Raw genomic sequence first — 21,538 nt, 5'->3', positions numbered from 1 at the left:
AGTACATTCCTTTAAGATCTGCGTGCTTAGTACCTTTCAAGTACACGGTATAGTGAAGTAGTTTTTAAAATACACTCTATTGGGGGACGTCTGGGCGGCTCAGTGGGTTAAGGGTCTGCTTTCAGCTCAGGTCATGATGCTGGGGTCCTGGGGTCGAGCCCCTTGTCCCGCTCCCTGCTCAGCAGGGAGTCTGCTTCTCCCTCTCCCTCTGCCCCTGCTCCTGTGCTCTCTCTATTGCTCACTTTCTCTTGCTCTCTTTCTCTTTCAAGCTCACTCTCTTGCTCACTCTCTTTCAAGTGCTATAGCCCCTCTTGCTCACACTCTATTTGAATGTGTCAGATTAATGGGAGGACCCCTGGTGCAGGGAACTTCACTGGGTGAACTGCTAGATCAGTGCGAGTCTTCCGACTTTAGGGGAGTTTTGCCAGTATTAGGACTACAGGACCAGCTGCTGGAATTAATTTGGGTTTTTAACATCTTGCAAATTAATACCTATATGCACAGGGTCTTCATGTCAGAGGATTTAAGAACAACAACAAAATAAAGGATTGTGGCAATGAGATGGCAGTCTCTGAAGAAATGACATTTTGTTTAAAGACATTTTTTATTTGTGCATAAAAACGGATACCTTATATTTAAATGGTTAAGAATAGAGTCTTCATCTCTAACACTCTCTATCTCTCAACTCTCTAAAACTTATCTCTAAAATTCTAGACCCAGCATGGTGCTAAGTTCACTCTAGAATCCCAAAACAACTCACTCCAAAATATCGTGTCTACTTAGTTACAGGATTATGTTTATCCTAACAATAGATTTAGAAAAAAATCAATAGAAGGAGAAATTCTACCCACAAAATAGAGAAATTTTTTCTACAACCACTCAGGATAATAACACCAATAGCTACTGACTGATGAGATAATTATGAAGAAAAATATAAATACCTGAAAATTACATGTGCAATTACAGAACATACAAGGAATTCATTTAAAAAAATATGATTTCCATTTCCACATTAGTTCTTCTATCTTTCATATTCTTTCTTCCCATATTGGCAACAGATAGCTTTAATCTCTACGTCTCAAAGAAGGTAAAAAGCTCAAAAAGATTTTGTGCAAAAATATGAAATCTTCTTGGCCAGGGCAATTGTACTGGGTCTCCAAACAGATTTTCTTTTAAATGGAAAGAAGTCATGTGAAGTAGGGGCGCCTGGGTGGCGCAGTCGTTAAGCGTCTGCCTTTGGCTCAGGGTGTGATCCCGGCGTTATGGGATCGAGCCCCACATCAGGCTCTTCCGCTATGAGCCTGCTTCTTCCTCTCCCACTCCCCCTGCTTGCGTTCCCTCTCTCACTGGCTGTCTCTATCTCTGTCAACTAAATAAATAAAATCTTTAAAAAAAAAAAAAAAGAAGTCATATGAAGTAGATTACAGAGATGTGCTAAAGAAATTCAACTTAGGAAAATAAATTGAGAATCTAAAGATACCAATCTTTGCATGATAAACTGTAGTTCAGCAGCTGTGCCGAACAGCAGGGATCTGAACCCCTTGCATTTTCTTTACAATCAAAAAGGAAATCGTGTACCCACCTTTCCGTTTATAACTACCATTTCTCTAAGATGAGGGAAAAGGGAGAACTGGTGAGAATCTGTTTATCTCCGTTCCTGTAGAAAGCTGACCAAAGTAATGGGGGCACTTCCTCATCATGTGGTGTTCCACAGAACAGAACACCTTATCTGATGCTGCTTTTTCCCCAGTTTCATGTTTGCCATGAACAAATCATGCTTTATTTATTTATTTTACTTATTTTAAAGATTTATTTATTTTAGAGAGACAGAGAGCAGGGGGAGGGGCAGAGGGCAAGGGAGGAGGAGGGGAAAGAATTCCAAGCAGACTCCCCCTGAGCTCGGAGCCTGACACACGGGGCTTGCTCTCACCACCCAGAGATTACAACCTGAGCTGAAATCTTGAGTCAGATGCTTAACTGAATGAGACACCCAGGCGCCCCCAAATCATGGTTTAAAGTGTGACATGACATAAAAAGTGGTATAAACGTTCCTAAAACCATTTCTGTAATAAAAAAATCTTTCCAGAAAGGTAATTTTGTTTGTTGAGAATGAACTTCATTAATTCTTAGAAAGTTGCTTCTAATGTTCCACCAAAACTCCTCCTAAAAGTCCAGGCATTGCCTTGTGCTAGGATCAGAAGAAACCCATCCCAGACCTACTGAGTCAGAATTTACATCTGAACAAGTCCCTAGGTAATAACTATGCATGTTAGATTCCAGAAGACGATTCATTTCCTAATCTGGCTAGGAAACCCTCAGTCTTTTTATCCATTCCTCAAAGGCCAACTCATAAATATTTCATCTTTCTTATTGATTCTTTCTCGTCTATGCCTTCTTAATAATTTTAAGCCGTAAGACAACAAAACGGACACCACGAAGAACGTTGCCAGTACTAAACAAGAAAGGCAGCTCGGCATATTCATAACAGCTGCCGTATGACCAATAAAGATCCAGATAATATAGAATCATCTAGTCTATGACATACACTAAGAATGGCAAAATAAAAATTGCGTTATTGCTACTGCTAATTCTCACCACATTTTCCAAGTTATATATAGTTGTTTGACTATAAGCCGCAGGGACTGGGTAAAAGGTAAATGTGACATCATACAGACAATAGTTTATCACAACGCCTGTGACTTGGCAGGTGGTAAACATGTTAGGCCCTCTTCCTTGTATCAAGAATACTTGCAGAGGTTAGGACCACATGATTCTTTTTACTTTTGGCCTGGAGATGAAAGAAGGTGACATTCCAGTCTAACTACTGCTTTTTAGGCCATGCGAGACCCAGTGCCTTGAAATTTAGTATCATGTTTCTGTTTAAAAAGTCTATGCCACCCTGGTAAGAGATACTGATACACAGCTCTTCAGGTAGAAATTTTGCCGAGTTACTTTCATATTCCCCTTTTCCCTTCCGTACATGCTCAATGTATCTTTGATTAAGTTGAATACGTTACTCAAAGTGGTGTCTTTTGCACACCCACCTTAACACAAACTGCAAGCTAATTATGTCAGTTTCGATGAAAAGTATAGCTCAAATAAGTGTGATACTGGCTTGGTATTTAAGACATGTTAAAAAAAAAACTATGATTTTTCAAGTGTTTTCTTGAAACTCAAAATGTTTTCAGAAAGTAAGTTTTCTTATTTACTGTTTTTTCAGTCTCAGTAAATAAGACCCTACTGGGATCTCTCACAAGATCCCCCTGAGTGACTGTCTCAAAGGCACAGAGAACGCCCCCAGTGAGCACCAGGTCCTCAGCAGCTGAGCATGCGGCAGGCGGAGGCAGGACTAGCAGGCAGATTGCTTTTCCTGTGACAACCGCTCCATCTTTCCCACTGTTTGAAGCAACTAACTATATAAGAAGCACACTTGATTCTTAGGGGAAGTCTTGTGGTCAGAGCACAGCTGTTGAACGACCTGTGTTAAACCAGACTTCATTCTGACCTGTTGTTGTTCCTCTCAACTTTTTTTTTTTTAATAGTTAAGGATGACTATGTCAACATGAGCACAGCTTTATATGCTGTGTTTATAGACAGAAACTTCTAGAGAAGAGTCTAGGTGGTTAACAGCGCTCAGAACATCTTCTGGAGCTCCCAACTGGCGCACACCCTTCCCTCAACATGCGGAGGAATCCCTCTCCACTTGACTCCTGTTTGTTAAACTTATTAATTGCATTTGATACTTGGTCGGTGTCAGTGGTCATTACTCATTAACTTCTCTGCCCAAACCAGTGTTTCAACTTAAGGTTTTACTGACAGTGAAGGACTCCAGTGAATCTATGTGAGATCGTGAGGAAAGACCGGTGGAGTTCAACAGCACCTGCAGCTATTCCTTTAACAGTCTGAGCAACAGGGGAAAAAATAGGAACAAGTCTGAGGAAAGAAGGTTCAAAAAACTCTTTCAGAAAACAAGAGGAAGCAAGCACTAGAAATATCTTTCCTAAATTTTGTCATTTATACCTCAATAAAGCTTGGGGGAAAAAGTACTTTGACTCTGGTAACTCCTCAAAGACCTTTTTGGTCATCTGGCTTCTCCCAACAGGCAATGACTTCAAGGGTATAAAACTGTTGGTACAATTTCTGAGGAAAACGTGAGGCCAGAGAGGTTCTCACTGATCTTTTTCTAATATTACAAAATCCTGAGTGTTTATCAAACTAATCTTATTGTGGGAAGACGAGACGATCTTGGTGAGTGGATAGAATACAAGGCAAAGCATCTTCCTGCATCTTCTTTGTGAGAGGAAAGCACCTTAGTGCCAAAGCCTGGGGTGGGAGGAGAGGTGGCAGGGCCTGTCCAGCTTGACCAGTGACAAAAAAGAAACAGTATAAAGGCATCATGTATGGAGCTTGGGCGTTATGGAGGGAGGGTACGGCCCTATGTAAGGATGAAGGCACCACATTAAACAGAATGGACAGAGATAAGCTACATAACCATTATAAGTAGAGTTACCCTGCTGGCTGGGAGGAATATTACGTGGAGAAGAAGTCTGGAATGCTATGATATTCATTAAATTCTAAGAGTGCCAGAAAGGTAATTTGAAGCCAAACTGATCTTATCGCTGAATTTGTATTTATTCACTGTTTCATCTGCATGATTAGAGAAAGATCCACACATGGTTCCAAATGTTGACTCTGAAACAGGTAAGAAGAGAACGAATACCCAGGGGTGGGTAGTGTGATAAAGCAAGCTCTTAGCTAAGAAAGCAAAGTGTACGTCTAATTGTAATCCTTAAATTGCACTTCTCAGTGACGTGTTTTGACTTGTGACTTTGGTAAGCTCCTCAGATGTTTTCAGGGCTTTACTCTGTGTGTCGAACGGGGCAAAAGCTTAAGATATCACTGAGGTTTAGTCATGTGGTCTTGAGATTAAAGCAGTACCCAGAAGGCCTGAAGACAACTAGCACATTTCACTGGCTTCACCGAGTTATAGGAATTCAGTTTCTTTGACCTCTCAGTTGTACTAAAGTAGTCACGGATGGAGAGCCAAATTAACAATCTCACAGACAAGAGAGTGAGATAACCTGGTGGTTAAGACAGAAGAGGTCTTGTATCAGGTGCTTGCATGGGAATTCCCACTTTACCGCTTCCTTGCTGTGCAAGCTTGTGCAAGATACTCATATTCTCCTGCCTCGATGTCCTTCCCTACGAAATGCAGATTACAGAATCTACTTCACGGGGTGGTTGTATTAAATGAGGTAATGCACACACGGTGTTTAAAATAGTATTGTGTAAACAGTAAGTGCTCAATGAATGTTAAGTATGATGACACATTTAAATATTTTTATTGGCTAAGAGGCAGTAGTACATTGCATTTCTTTATTCATGCTCTGAGGCAAGTAAGCCTCTTTTTTTTTTTTTTTTAAAGCCTCCTTTTACCGTACAGAATGTCTCGAACAGAGTGCTAAACTGATCCAACCCTGAGGCTTCCAGACTTCCTGGGAACGAAAGACTTCCAGTGACAGAAGAGCAAGGGGCTCCCTGGAAGGGCTCATGCTAACATGCTTGTTAGCCCTTTAGCTTCAAGACACAACCCATGGGATTCTCTCTTGATCACCACCCCAGGTTTTTCTATGTTTCTATTTTTATTAAGATATCAAGTACTTCTTGTTAATCCTCCAATCATTTACATATTTTTCCCTTATAATTTCATTTCAAAATAGTGCAGATAGAGAGTTGGCAATTTGACTCTAGGGTTTCAGACTCCCAGAATCTAAAATGTGGCCCTCTCTTGGGCCAAATAATTAAGTCTCGCCCATGCTCTCACCTTTTACCACATCCTCAGAATTGAATTGTTATCATTTGTAAGTAGACATTACATTAGGAAAAATAACCCAAGTTACCCTGAAAAACTTGTAGAATTGGTTCTATAATAACTTCAGGGATGTCATTTTGTCTTTAAGCAACCCAGAAACTGAGATGTTAGTCTGTTTTTTGAGAACTTCTCAAGAAGGAGATTTCTAAGCCTCCCTTGGTGGCAGGTTTACAGAGAGAGGCTTAAGGACCATCTGACAATGATGCCCAGAGGAAGGAGAAAGAACAATGCTGAGAATCAGATCTCTGGTGTGGTCACAGGTGCCTCCACACCTGATCCCTGAAATACAACTGGAACTAGGAGGTGGGGCACACTGGGAGAGGCGGGAACACCGGTTCTGAACACCTGTTCTGAAATTACCAGGCGACTGAAACCAGATAGTGTAAGGAAGTCTCCCTACTTTGGGACATGCAGAGTTTAGACAATCGCTGTCAATACTGGTCCGACTTCTAAATCTTCAGAATCTCGTTTGAACTACTGAAGCAGCATTGTGATTTTTTTTTTCCCCAAGAAATTTAGAAGTCAAGTCATCTGGTTAAGTTGCTCCAAAAGTTCCTGCCAAAGACTTACAGCCACTATTGAGTAACATGGTATCGGGTGGTATTAAATCCTACTGCCCTGAATAAAACAGAGTGTGGACTGCACGTTGTGGCAAAGACAGTTAGCCGTCTATAGGAATCCATTCTTTGCTTGGGCACAGAACCAGAATATATTCTCAGACTCTCTTGTAGTTAGGTGAGCCACGAGATCAAATTCTGTTCTGGAACCTGAATAGAAGTGCGGTTTGCCACTACTGGGCTGGGGGTAGAGGGTCTGTTTAGAAAAGCAGCTTTGCCCCCTCAGTGCTCTCTTTATTTCTGCTGCAGAGAAAGGAGTCCCCCACCCCACCGTACCCCACTCCCACCAGCAAAACTATGGAAGCCCCATGTCAAAGAGCTCAGCCAGCCTGGTTTTCCCAATGACTGCATGTAAAAGAGGCTCCTGGCAACAAGGATCCTGCCTGGGACTGATATATGAGTGAGAAATAAGCTTATACTATATTGAAGTTATTACATGTTTGGGTCTATTTATCATAGCAGTTTAACATTGAAGGGTGGCAGAACGAGTCACCCTAAAATGTGTCACGGCATAAGGATTATTTGGAGCTAAAGGCACTTGAAAAAGGGCAGGTACAAGAAGGGCTCTCCGACCTCTCCTTTTCCTCCTGAAAGCAGGTGATAAAACTCCGATGTAAAATATGTTCTTCCTATACCCGTAGGAAGGAAATATTCTTATCACCAGAGATGGGGATTTGAGGCCAATGGAAATCTGTACAGACCTTGTTAAAATAACTCTCATCTTCCTTTAGGCCCCCTATATATTTTAGTGACTTTCCCACAATTACCTCTCTTTGTTCAACCTTGTTTATAAACTTTTAGACCTAGCCATTCTTGGGTCTTGGTTTTCCTATGGGGGCTCCCACGTACACATAAAAATCTATACGCTTTTTTCCTGTTCATCTGCCTTAACGCCAATTTAATTCTCAGGCCCAGCCAGAGACCCTAAGAAGCTACAGGTGAAGTCTGGCCTCCCCTACAACAGATCCCAGCTACTATATATGCCATATTTTAAAATCATATACTCTCTCTAAAATCACGTGGGAGTAGAGATACCTTAACTGTGTTTTAACACTTCTTACTTTGTCAAAGATGCTTTCATATGCATTACTGCTCAGTGCCACAGTAAGGGAGCTTAAAAAGTCACAATTTAAAATAATAGAAGTAAACATACACTTCAAACTTCTGATATTATGCAATAGAAAATTCCATAGAGTCAGTAAAAAACAAAACAAAACAAAGCAATTAAACACATTTTCAATTCCCAACCTGAGTTGATAATAAATACACTTTGAAGATTACTGTTGTGGTCCAAATTACCAATAGGAAATTATTATGAATGTCGGAATTGTCCTTACCTGCTAAAGAGGACATATTGATAATGACACCGCCTTCACCTCCGTTTTGCTTACTCATGTAATCCAAGCCAAGGTAGGTTCCACTGATAACAGAAACCTAATCCAGAGACATAAACAGGAAAAGCAACATAGCCATTATACCTTATCATGTATCACAGACTGAAGTTTTTATGGCAATTGCAGACACCCAGGGAGATTTCTCCAAATACTATCACCAAAAGGTTTTCAAGTGGCCGCTTGCTTTTTTTTTAAAATGAGTCATTGACTAGCTTCTCTTTTGTTTGCCTGCAGTGGGGAAGCTGCTCACGTCTTTGCAAAACTCCACTTAGTTGCCCAGTCTGAGACCTGACGAAAAATGTTGTATTCCCATGGTGTTGTCATTGACCTCAAACCTCAGCATCTTCGAGAATGGTACATGCAGTGTTCTTTTTCTTCTCTAGATATTGGGCACAAAATTTATTTACCCTTCTTAGCATATGGGTCTCAGATCCGGGTCTTTCACATTCATCTGCTCTGTTTAATTATCTTGCATCTTGGGATATGTAACAGTGGAAACCCTTGATTTCCTACAGTTTTCATGTCCTTTTTTAAAAAAATTTCTTTTTTTTTTTTTAAAGATTTTATTTATTTATTTGACAGAGATAGAGACAGCCAGTGAGAGAGGGAACACAAGCAGGGGGAGTGGGAGAGGAAGAAGCAGGCTCATAGTGGAGGAGCCTGATGTGGGGCTCGATCCCACAACGCCGGGACCACGCCCTGAGCCGAAGGCAGATGCTTAACCGCTGTGCCACCCAGGCGCCCCTAAAAAAATTTCTAATAAAAAATCTATTTGGCATTTGTATCTACTTCTTCCTCATGTGATGCATGAGGAAGGTGATCTCCCCAGGTTTAGTGTGGACACTGATGAATTTAGTTCAGTCGCAGAAATCCCACTCTCTTTGCTAGTGACTGGTTTAGGGGCCCACATGTGACCCATTTCTAGCCAGGGACCCCTGAGGAGCCGTCAGCTGGAGGGCCAGGTCAGGGAGGGGTGGTGGAAGAGGCTGTGGCCAAAAAGACTGTTGTTTTTAAGAAAATCAGAAAGAAATGATTGCATCAGTCCTTTTGCATCCCTTTGTATGGGTGTGATAGCCGGAATACACAGTTACGTCCTTAAAATGAAAGGTCTGTGAAGGGCAGCGGACTGGAGAAATGAAAAGACACTGGGTTCTGAGATCACTGTGTTGCAGTATCAAGCACTCCCGACCTCTGTGTGGTGAGATCACAAAACTCTTTTACTCAGTTTCAGGACCCTGACTTTCGGTCAGTTGGACACAGGGTCTTCTGTAATGTCTGTCACTTAATCTTGTTCATCACTCTTGCACTGTTTTTTTGAGAGTTTACTCTGATTGGTTATTCACCTCCCTGAGTAGGCAACTTTTCTGTGTACTTTTTTTTTTCTTAGATTTTATTTATTTATTTGTCAGACAGAGAGAGCGAAGGAGAGCACACGCAGGCGGAGCGGCACAGGGAGAAGCTGAGCAGGGAGCCTGATGCAGGGTTTGATCCCAGGACCCTGGGATCATGACCTGAGCCAAAGGCAGAGGCCGCACTGACTGAGCCATGCAGGCACCCCTGTTGTATTCTAACATTGGCGAATTCTCCACTACCAAAAACAACTTGTGGTACAAAACTTCTATTGGAAACTTTATTTTCCCTTTTAGATTTAAGAACTCTTCTCCCTTCCAACTCAGACTTTGAGAAGGTGAACATTTTCTTTTGACATCTTAATTCCTACTTTTTGTATTCTTTACAATACTACAAAAAAAAAATGATACGACAGAAATGAGTCTGAAACTGAGGGAATAATAGTGGTGGTTACCTTCTTTTTATTTTGAAAAGTCCATTTGGCGTTTCCTGACAAGCATTCAATGTTGCCACTCTACCTAATAGTAGTTCTAGAACAAAAAAGTAAATTGAAGATTCTATTTCTTAAGCCATGTGTCAGTTTGATATTAAGAAGGCTTAAGGAGAATGAGTAAAATCTCCAGATGATTCCCTTTACAATATAAAATACAAAACATTAAATGGTTTATATAAGAAGGAAAAAATGTACATGGCTGAAATAACTGAAGTCAGTTAGATTCTGGTAGTTTCTGCTTAAGTCTCTAGCATGTCTGGACAGAATTTCTGTTTACGCATATTGGTGCTATGCTTTTATTCTCAGGTATTTACAGCTTTGCTGACGCCCTGCTTTTGTGTTTTCAACATCTACAAGATGCAGCCAGATAGAAAGCTTGGGAATATTTAAGCTTTATTTATTTTGTTTTAAAAGAAGGTTTATTTCCAAGGTCTTTGGTGGAGGAAGACAAAGGATTATTTTCTCATCCATTATCAAGTTAAGAACTGAGAAACTTTTCAAGTGAAAGTGTTCTTGGAATAAATCTACAAAACAGGGTTCAATGCTTTGGCTGGGGCGTATGTGATATTTTCACCTCCTCTTCTACAATAATCTCTTCCTTATCCCAGATAATAAATTCAAGGAAATGTTAAGAAACCACAGAATAAAATGTTTTTGTTAGTATTCTAAGAACATTTCTTGTCCCTTGGCAATGTTTATGTATCACATAGATTGGGTCATTAAAACAGTAGGCATCTAGAGGAAAAAAAAGAAAATGAAAATTATAGACATGTTCTAGCTACAAACACAAAATAGCAGGGACCTATAGTATTATTTTAGTCTATCATAAAGGTGCTCTCAATTTTGTATTTGACCTTCAACAAATTTTGTACTCGACTCTCAAAAAAAGAAAAAGGAAATCCTATGGCTAATTTCACATAGTGTGAATAAAAATTCACTTACTGACAAAATGATCTAATTAACACATGCTTACTCAATAGTTTTGGTTATGAATAATTTTTGTATGTAATGCCAAAATTAAACTGTGCCATATTCCAAATCTTAAATTAGTTTTTTCCACAGATTAAAGTACCCTGTAAGTTACAACTACTCATAAATTCCCCTGTACTGGGAATAATTCTTAGGTGACAAAGCTAAATGGATAAATGGTAATAGCATATTTGTTTAACTCTTCTTAGCAGGCATCATGTCTTCTTACTATATATATGTAATATAATATATATTATTATATATAATATACAATATGTTCTATATCATATATATTTCCATAACCTATATATAAAAAGCACACATGCATGTATTCACTACTGAAATTTCCTAATCTATCATTTTCCTTATCCTGTCTTCCTCGCCTCTGAGGTCCCTTTTAGTTTATTTCTGGTTTTTGTGCTACACTCTAACTCTAATTTTAAAAATCCTGTCATCTAAATCATGAAACACTGCCTTTCAGGTTTCTTGTCTTTTCTCCAGCCCAATTCTCGAGGAGTATTAATATGGATGACCACTTTTTTTCTGAAATCCTTGTTCATCTTTGTTTCTCTGTGTTCATTCTTTTTCCATTTTTGCTTATGTGGTAAATATTATTGTATTCCCCCTTGCAGAGCTACTTAAAATTTAGCAAGTTCTGCCTAACCATATTCATTCAACTAGATCTTTAAATATTATGGAGTAAGAGTAACAGAGAGAAGTTACTAATTTAACTTGTAATCAACATCCTTGGGAGCCAAGAAAAGGGAGTACATTTGACAACATTTCTACCCATCTTCTCAACTCTTCCTTAGAGGTAGAGTAGGGCAGAGGAATCCACCACATATAGAAATGAGATTGAAATAATGAAGAAGATGTAAGTTTTGACATTCTGGAGAAGAAATGTAATTTATGGACTGACAGTACGTAGTAGCACTGTGCTGGGTGCTCATGTAAGTTAGGGTTTATTTAAGCTTAACCATCCTCCCAGGTAAGGAAATTATCTCCATCCTTTCACAACTGGGAAATTCAAGACCAGAGAAATGAAATAAGAGTTCATGAACTCTAAGTTCAGGGCTGTCATCTAGTTTTGACGGATTCTAGATGTATATCCCTACTAGTGCAAATCTTTAGTCAACCCTTGTATTTCTGAAAAAATAATCATCCTCAGTAAGCCATCTATCTTGTTCAGTTTTTATCTGAGTACACTAAGGGATTCAATATATGTTAGTTACATGTGCAAATTAGGTTATAAATCCCACCTGAATGGGAATGAATTATTTAGGCTTATTAAAGATCAGAAAGTTAAAAAAGTATATTACAGAATGACGTTATCAATATTCAAAGTTAAGTCTACCTCCGCCCACCCAATTGCCAGAGTAACCTTTGAGAGTTATTCAAAGATTCAGTCTTTCCTGAACATTCCTAAGGAGCTCTGGGTAGCTATAAATAAAGCCACCGCGGTTGGTTGCAGACTAAGGGGGAAGCACACAATAGCCTAATGGAAACGAAAGAATGGGAAGAGGTTTAATGTATCTCTTGTGTGGGAAAAATGGTGAAATTTGCTGAGTTAAGGATAAGGAAGTGGTTAAGTTTGTTAAGGAGTAAAAGTAGAAGGACAGATGATCCAGCTTGGGAACACTGATGTAGGAAATAATCCAAACATTGTACTGAAATGCAGAAATGAATATCCATGTATGTAAAATATCATAGAACAGCTGTTTATGTATCCAATAAATATAAATTGAACATCTTCTCTGTACACAAAATAAAAATTTTATGCCTTGAAAGAGCTTATAGCATACTGGCATAAATTGCACAGGTATAAAAATAATTCTAATAAAATTTTAAAATTTGTTAACCCTATAAGAATGTTATCATTACGGTGTACAAGATTCCAGAAGAGGAAGGGATATGTGGTGAGGTCCTTTAACTAAGTGGTTACTCTAACAGGGACAGGAACATAGAGGAACATGCAAAAGAACAGACATGGTATCACAAAAGGAGGCAAATTACATCCAGAGTCTAAAAAATATATAAACCAAACACAAATATTTGCATTATACTAACAGAGATAATCTAGTTGGAAGGATAATGATAGGTCAGACTCTAATCTCTTGAGCAGGGTGTTGCAGGTAGGAGGAGAATTAACATGTTTTCAACTTATATATAGGTAACAAAGGTTATATCTTGCTCTCTAAAATTAATAAATGTCATTAGTTCCTGGAGTTGAGCTAAAGAGTGGCCTATGTCAGCCGAGTCCAAAGAAAAATAAAGGCCAGATAATTTCAATGACGGAAGGATCCAAGAGAGTGAGTTGTAACCAAAGGAGTCAAATAAAATTCTCCTGGTCTTCTAGAATTTTCTATTTGAAGATAATGTAAGAATGTGTAGCCTGCAGCAAGTGTTTATTCACCCAGGCTATGTTAAAGCAAACATGTCCTTTCAGCCAGACAAAGATTAATAATTCTAATCCTATTACCTTTGTGATAATCTCTTCACTATTTTCATGTTCTTTATATTAACTCTAATCATTGCACAGTTTTCTGAGAGCTGATTTCTGTCTTTTTTTTTTAAGATTCTATTTATTTATTTCAGAGAGACAGCACGACTGGAGAGAAAGGCAAAGGGAGAGGGAGAAGCAGACTCCCCATTGAGCAGGGAGCCCAATGCAGGGCTCCATCCTAGGACCCCAGGATCATGACATTGGCCTAAGGCAGATGCTTAACCGTTTAACCGACTGAGCCACATGGGCACCGTGACAGCTGATTTCTTACAGAAAAGACACAGTAGGTGTCCATTATGAATGCAAGGAATACAGGAACTTTATACCCTAGTGACCTCCGTCTATAAAATATCTGTAGATATTACTGGTGAAACTATTAAAAATATCAGTAGTGAGAAAACTCCTGTGTGACTTGTGCTTTTTCACTAGCAGAGCTGGATTCAAAGAAATTCTTGTCACTTTATATGGTTGTGGAAAGTACCATTAAGTTTATAAAAATATATTCTTAAATATTCCTGAAGTTCTCAATTGGTTATATATTCATTTTTTTCCCATCTGGCAACCAAAGGATGTTATTAAATATGGTTCATAATAAGTCAGGGACAACCACCAAAGATTAATAAAATGTATAATTTTCAGGGTGCTTGGGTGGCTCAGTCAGTTAAGCATCTACCTTCAGCTCAGGTCATGATTCTGGGGTCCCAGGATCCAGCCCCGAGTTGGGCTCCCTGCTCAGTGGGGAGTCTGCTTCTCCCTCTCCCTCTTCCCCTCCCCCAACTTGTGTGCATGCTCTCTCTCTCTCTCTCAAATAAATAGATAAAATCTTTAAAAAATAAATAAAATGTACAATTTTCTTACTAGCAGAAAAAAATTAAAGGTATCCAGTGGAATTTAAGAAAAGAATGGAAAAAGATCAAAAGCAAAAAGAAAACTTAGTAAATTCAAAATATGAACTGAAGGAGTGCCTGGGTGGCTCAGTTGGTTAAGTAACTGGCTCGTGATTTCATCTCAGATCATGATCTCATGGGTTGTGAGACTGACCCCTACATCAGGCTCCGCACTCAGCAGGGAATCTGCTTCTCTCTCTTTCTCTCCCTTTCCCACTGCCCCTACCCCTACTCACTCTCTTTCTCTCTAAAATAAATCTTTAAAAAATTAATTAAAAAATAAAATATGAAAAAAAGTATAAGACATAAATCCCAATAAAAGGTAATAATAAATATAAGTGGCTTAAATTCACAGATACAAAATGCAGATATGCTCAGATGTGACTTAAAAAATAAGAGCTCATGCTATACTGTCAGCAAGAGACAAATTTAACATAAATGTTGACAGATCAGGTTTCTAAACACACACACATATCCCAGAAAGACTTTGGGGGAAATTTGACAAATTTTAAAGCTATTTTGAAATCTGATGATATCTAGGAACACTTGAGACAAATTTTAAAAAGAACTAGAAGGAGTACCTTTCATTCTCAATTAAAGGACTTAAGGCAACTGTCAAGTTTTGGGAGAAACTTTGTACCCTTATCAAAGTGGTTCAGCTCTTTTGTGAGGTAGTGTAATTCTCATTACTCCCATCAAGTTATCACAGTTCAGAAATTATTCATGGTAATGTAGATTCAAGTCAAACATTTATTGACTAAGCACTATCTTTAAGATACTATGTCGATTACTGAGAAAGAAAGAAAAAACATAACACATCCTGTTTTTAAGGAGTTTATCATCTCCCAGGAGGGTATCATGAAGTAGAGGGCCACTCCCTATATATTTATACACACACAGTGGTCCTTCCATACTTGACACATACCTGCTTTGCAAGACTAGGAGAATGACCTTCCAAGGGCAGGGTGATCCTGTGCACAGCCTAGCTCCTACAACTTGCTTTGGCTAAGGTTTAAGTTTTACTAACCCCCACTATCTTATGTCAAGTGTGCCTGTAAAATGGGATAACCAACAAACTTGTGATACAGAGGATAAACAAATTTTATTTCCTAATTCTACAGTTTTGTAATTTAAGAGCTAAATGATCATCAAACATTGAAGAAATTATACACACACTTTCAGTATAAAAATTCTAGTAATTACGAAGTCTGTCATTTTAACCTTGCTTTCAATTCTCTTTCTGGAATTAAATGAAGATTTAGTGTTTAAATAAATAAGTTAAGCCAGGATTGACAAATATTTTTCTATAAAGGGCCAGATGATAAATAGTTTAGTCTTTACACATCATAGGGTCATCTTCACAACTATTCAACTCTGCTGCGGAAACAAAAAGTAGCCACAGACAATATGTAGATGGATGACTGGAGCTGTGCTCCAATAAAACTATAGACACTGAAATATGAATTTCATATAGTCATATAGTTCATGTTCTTTTTCCATTTTTTCAAGCATTAAAAAATATAAGACCCTTTTTTTTAGCTTGCAAGTTCTACAAAAACAGGTGGCAGGCTAGTTTCACCTGTGGATCATAGTTTGCTGAGACCTAAGTGATGCAATAAACTGGGTTTTTTTTTTTCATATTTCCTTTGAAGATTTTTAAGGCAGATTTTTTGTGTTATAGAAGTCTCAAATGTCTTTCCATTTGTAAAGGGGAATTCTTCTTTTCTAGCTTTCTGCAACTTCCCTTTTCTTAATGTTGTAGTCCTTGTATTGATCCCATGAACGAACGAACCTTTTCTTCTTTAAAAGCATCATTTTTTAAATAAATTTAGACAATAAACATGGCAAAGATAGCTTACCAAATTAATCTGCACAGTTCTTTCCCAGTTTTTCTCATTATTCACGCCAGCATTATTGACCAAAATGTCCAGTCTTCCAAAGCAGTCTACAACTTTTCTAAAGGTATCTAAGTAAAAAAAAAGAAGAAGAAGAAGAAGACGACGACATTATAGATACATTCTTATGTTCCATATGTACACTTCAATCTTACCCTGCGCCCTAAAATGAATTTTCATTTATCTACTTTTATAATGAAAATTATACTCTTAGACTGTGACTTAATGCCTTGCTTCTCAAAGTGTGGTTTGTGAGCCAACAGCAGTAACAGCATTACCTCCAAACTTGTTAGAAATGTGTAATCTGGCGTGCCTGAGTGGCTCAGCTGGTTGAACACCTGACTCTTGGTTTCGGTTCAGGTCATGAGAGATTGAGCCATACTGGGGGCTCTGCATTCAGTGGGGAGCCTGCTTGAAGATTCTCTCCCTCTGTTCCTCCCCCCACTGTGCGTGCTTACACAGTCTAAAATTCTGTCCTTAAGAAATTACTGAAGTTCTGTGGCTTAAACTATGACAAACATCCTTTTTTAATAAGCCATGTTATATTAAACACAAGTCTTCTTGCGTATTCAGACCCATTATGATCATTTGAGAGACTCTGATACCCCAGCAAGTAAAAGTGTACTTTTCATTCAGTTGATTTGGATACTGTAACTTCAATATTTACTATTCATTCTTTTCTCTCACTATTATTGCTACTTTGTATTACTAGTTTGTGTTAAAAAAAACTGTTTACCAGGGTAAAGTCTGCATAGATCTTGAGGCCTGAAGTTCATTCATATATTGTCCAACCACATGCCCAGTCCAGTCCTTGCAAACCCTCCTTAGCGAGTTCATACTTGGCTTTACCACTTTTGTATCAGGAAACACATTATTTCTCAAAGCAGCCTTTGACAACAGTTCTATAGATTTAAACTCTTTCTTCGGGCCTTTTACCATTGGTTCTAGCTCTATTACTTGAGACTAAGATAACAATCATGGCTGTTCTTCCAAATGACAGAAATGTATTCTCTGGTCTTAGGGCCAATATAGGAGTTCCTTGAAAACAGTAAATCCACACAAACTTTATTTTGATTGAATAAAATCTAGAATTATTAACAACCACCAGGCATATTGAAGAGGGCATGGACTCATCAGTTCCCAAATGGATAAATTACTATGCAAGTTAATTCCCAAAAATATTGCAAAGGCCATTATTTACAGTACTTCACCATACTGGAATAGAAAACAACAAAATAAAAACTGTTTACTTTTTCATGGAATTTTAAAACTGCTTAAAATCTCAAAATTGATTCCAGAAAGGTCCTCTAGCAGAACATAGCTAAGGAATATTTTTTTTTTCATTCCACCTGAAGCATGTTCTCTTCAAAACTCACATCCATCTTACAGAGAATTAGGTTGTTAAGTACATATGTCTAATTGCTTCTTTAATTATCTTTCCTTATTCTGGTCTCTAAGCATTCCTTATACTCTGCCCTTATCAATATCTAATACATCATCTTCTCTCTGGCCTACCACTGAATTTTGGGCTCAAATGGCTTACGATTCAGCTCTTGATGACATTTAGAAGCTTGGGGAACTCTATAATTTACCTGTACTCTCCATGTTGTACTTTTTCATTTGCAATATGAATTATGTCTAGATCATCTCTAAGAAACTTTTCACTTCCGTATTTATGTGATTTCAAAGAAGTCTCCCTTGGCCACAGCCTAAACAGTTTCAAAAGCTGTAGACTGCATTAAATCCTGAAATTGTTGAGAGTCAAGGCCATGTCTTCCTTAAATGCAAATAAATGCTGATGTGCAGACAGCATGTGGATTTCTCATGACCAACATGCCTTCTCCTGGTCACTTATTACGTGTCTGAGTTTCCTCCTCCACAATCACTTATCCTTAAGGAATGTGTTTACAGCCAAGTTACTAATTTTAAATACTGGGAAGCAAAACAATTAAGGTTAAATATCACACGTGAAACTACATAAATTCAGGCAGAAATAGCTTTCAGATGATCTATATTGTTTCCTATTTCATCAGCATGGACGTTGGGATTTGCCATGACTTTATCCTTGATCCAAAATATCATGCATAATCACAAAACTTTATCCTCTGGCAAAATACGTTCCACTAGCACTGTGGTTCACAGACCTTCTAGCTGTGCTTGTAATTCATGTTATACGTCTTTATTAGGATTTTCAGATTTAATTACATAATTTCCTTTAAAACAATTTCCTTTAGCTGTAGGAGACCCTTCTAAGGTACCACTCCATCTTCACCCTCTTATAGAATATCCCAACATTTCAAAGAAATTCACATTTTCAGTGTTCATTTAAGAACAGGAGTACTAGAGTGACTTTTATGGAAGATTTCCGTCCCCTTGATTAAGGATGTGCCTAACAATTTAGTCTTCTAATAAACTTTGTGAAATACATGTTTTATTTTTCTACTTCTTTCCCAGAAAAGAAAAAAAGTATTTTTTCATGCAGATCTATCAGGCCTCCATATGACCAAATCTGTTTATTGTACACACCAATACTGTCCTTGATATCTACAAGTAGATTGTTCTATTTTAAGGGAGCAGACCGGAAACAGGAAAGTGTTGAGGAAAGTCTGATAGAAACTTTTCTTCTGCAATTCTAACACAGCAGTACAGCTATTATTATTTTTAAAGTACCATTTCAGAGGGGAAAAACCAGAGAGAACATTTGGTTGAAAGCGTCTAGCACGTCTGTGATGATGATGCTTGATCTTGCATTCTAGTATGTATAAAAGGAAACATTGCCACATTTGGTTGTCATTGGACTCTGCATCTTCCAGCGTTCTGGGAGAAGTTGTTTGCCACAGTCCCTTAGCCTACTTCAATTTTCCAAGTTCCATCTGCAATTTCAATCACTTAATAATTACTGCAGCAACACGGTCTTTGAATACACAAAGGAATTTTGATTACATTATGTGCTGCCAAATGACTAAAATAAAAGATTTCTCAAGCAGTCTTGGTTTTCCCCCCTTAGTTTTTATGGCTATCGGGATGTCAGTAGGAAACATAACAGTCCAAGCTATCTATTGGAGCTTGTAAGTGGCTGCTCTCCAGGAGGTAGCCGATCTGCCTGCACGGAGGGGGGCTCTCGGGCCCCGGGCTGCCTTCAGGTCGTTGCTTGTTGAAGGCATGTTCCGTATTGATGGACTGATTCCCCTCTCTTACCTCTCAGTTGTTCCTGGTCAGCCACATCGCACTGGACGAAGAGAGTCTTCTGAGGTTCAAACTGCTCATCCAGGGCAGCCTTACACTTTACACCTGCTTCAAGATTCCAATCGACCAGCGCTACCTATAGACAAGAGTAGAGGCATCGAGGTCCTGCGCAGCTCGTGAAACAGACGAACAGTAAATAAACACTAGGACGCTCCCCTATTGGACCTCAGATTCTGCAATTAAAGTTCGGGGTCCCTCCCCAGCCGCTTTCGAGGTCGGCTCCAGACCGTCAGCCTCAGCGCTGGCTTTTGAAAGCGGCAAGGTGGGCAGCCCGGGACGCGGGGCCTTGGCTCCCCGGGGAGTCCTTTGGCCGGTGGGCGAGTCTCGGGGTGGGGAGACAAGTTTCCGCGGCCGGGCGCCACGCTTACCTTGGCGCCCTTGTACAGGAGCGCCTCCGCAAAGGCTCTGCCGATGCCCTGCGCCGCGCCGGTCACCAGCGCCACTTTGCCGTTCACGTGCATGGTGCGGCAGCTGCTCCGGGCGGTGGGCGAGCTCGGCGTCTCCGCGCGGCCGCAGCTTTTATGGCCCCCTGCGCGCGCGCGTGCAGCCCTGCCGAGCGCTCTCCTGCGAGTGGGCGGGGATGAAACTGTCAAGCCAGCGCCGCGGAACCCACAGCTGTGTCACCTGGCCCTGAGCGCTCCGCTCCGAGACGCCAAGCTTCGCGATCTTTGCCTTCCTGACTCGCAGCCCGGGTCAGAGCCTCCCCTTAGCCTCTGACTGGGTGGCTGGCAGGGCGCTGACAGGAAAAACAGAAAGGTTATTTATTAAAACAAAAACAAAAACAGATTACCTTCAGGGCGCTAAAGACCACCCGGATAAGAGGAGGGCAGAGGAGGGGCTCGGGAGCTTGCTTTCCTCCTCCTACCCTAACGTCCTCCCCTCTCTCGCCCCCCCCAAATAAAAAACAAAACAAAAACTAGAGAACAGAGCAAAATCTTAGGGATGTTGCTCTTTGTCTCAGTCTGAATTTATGTCTGAATTCCCATGTTCTGGCGGCTGGAGTGTCAGTTGTGTGTCGTCTTGAGAGGGCTCCACAAGAACGGTGATCATTTACTTGCACAGGACTTGGAGAGTCGCTGTTAGCCTGGTGAACTGTTGGTTCAATGGAGTGCTTACTCACTGAATCATACTGGCTTTGGAGGCTCTCAGTTGTCAGTATGGGAAAGAGGTTCTTAGTCCTCCAGGAACTTGAGTATAAGCTGTGCATCCAGGATGCATTCAGCCAGGGCTGTTCTTCTGACCTAAGCACTTTTTTTCTTGTTATCACCTGCAGGCTTCAATTTTAGTTCTGTAAGCTTAATACCCGGTTGGCACGTATTATGAACAAAGAAACCTAAGCATTTGGGGAGATGAAAGTCAGGCAAAAGTCTTAACTAACAGCAGAATGAATCCTTTGTGTACTTCTTTGCGGCTTACTGGAGATATGGGTGAAGGTGACTGGGTCAGCAGTGAAGGCATTTGGGCGGGCTGCGTGAAATACATGTAGTCAGTAAGCCGTGGAAGAAAGACTTCCAAGTTGATATGAAATTGGGTCTTCAAAAAATGTTGAGAAATTAAGACAGGAAAAGAGATTTACATCCTATCATGATAATTAAAAGTCATAACGTGAAGAGTGCTTTGAGGGATCCTATTGAAAGAGAACAGCAGAGGACAAAAAAAAGGAAATAAACAAAAACCCAATGCCTCTAGTGGACTGCACAGACCAGAGAAGACAAGGAATGAGCTCCTCAGCAGGAAGGAAAAAATTACAGAGAAGGAACCCCTAGAGGAACACGGGACCATGTTGGGAGAGCAAAGTGTTGCAGCACATATGGGGGGAGATAGCTTCAAGAAGAAAGGAGTGGTTAATTATACAGATTACTCCAAGCAGCACAAGGAAAAAACAGCTGGAGGAATGCTTTGAATTTTTCAAGAAAAGAATGCTGAAATTTAAGGAGAAAACGGCTGCGGAGAAGATGGGTATCACAGGAGTTCAAGATATTTCATGGAAAGAAAGAGATTGGACAGTAGTTGGAAAGATTAGGGGAAAACCCAATTTTTCCTCTAAGGAAGGACAAGGAGGAGCTGATTCAGCTTAAGAGGCCAGGAGTCCGTGCGAGTGAGAGGAAGCGGAAACAGTCTGCAGGTGCAAAAGAGCATCAACCTCAGACTCACACAAAGTGGGTTTGGATCTTACCTCAGCTTCTGACCAGCGGTGTGACCTTGGGCCAGTTGCTTCAACTCTCTGTGCCTCGGACTTCTTCTTAGTAGAGTAGCAGTTCCTATAAGAATTTGGTAAAAATTAAATTAGGTGATGCCTATAAAGCACTCTT

At 39.8% G+C, this 21,538-nt stretch overlaps 1 protein-coding gene across 2 annotated transcripts in view; it reads right to left on the bottom strand.

Moving 5' to 3' along the window:
• The window catches only part of HPGD (15-hydroxyprostaglandin dehydrogenase), a 30,261-nt gene extending 10,024 nt beyond the window's left edge, over window positions 1–20,237 (bottom strand). The window contains exons 1-5 of one of the 2 annotated variants that reach the window (XM_034661378.1): window positions 20,017–20,229; window positions 19,595–19,790; window positions 19,179–19,302; window positions 15,945–16,051; window positions 7,827–7,923 (exon numbers count right to left, since the gene is read on the bottom strand). In XM_034661378.1, coding sequence (XP_034517269.1) covers window positions 7,827–7,923; window positions 15,945–16,051; window positions 19,179–19,302; window positions 19,595–19,687 — 421 coding nt within the window. In that variant the 5' untranslated portion in view covers window positions 19,688–19,790; window positions 20,017–20,229. Of the gene's footprint in view, window positions 1–7,826; window positions 7,924–15,944; window positions 16,052–19,178; window positions 19,303–19,594 lie in introns of both variants that reach the window. The other variant, XM_034661379.1, reaches the window with a different exon arrangement.
• Between the last annotated feature and the right edge of the window lie 1,301 nt (window positions 20,238–21,538).

This window comes from Ailuropoda melanoleuca, chromosome 5 (assembly GCF_002007445.2).
Source record: "Ailuropoda melanoleuca isolate Jingjing chromosome 5, ASM200744v2, whole genome shotgun sequence".
NCBI classification, from domain to species: Eukaryota; Metazoa; Chordata; class Mammalia; order Carnivora; family Ursidae; genus Ailuropoda; species Ailuropoda melanoleuca.
This window is presented reverse-complemented; position numbering and strand designations above follow the sequence as displayed.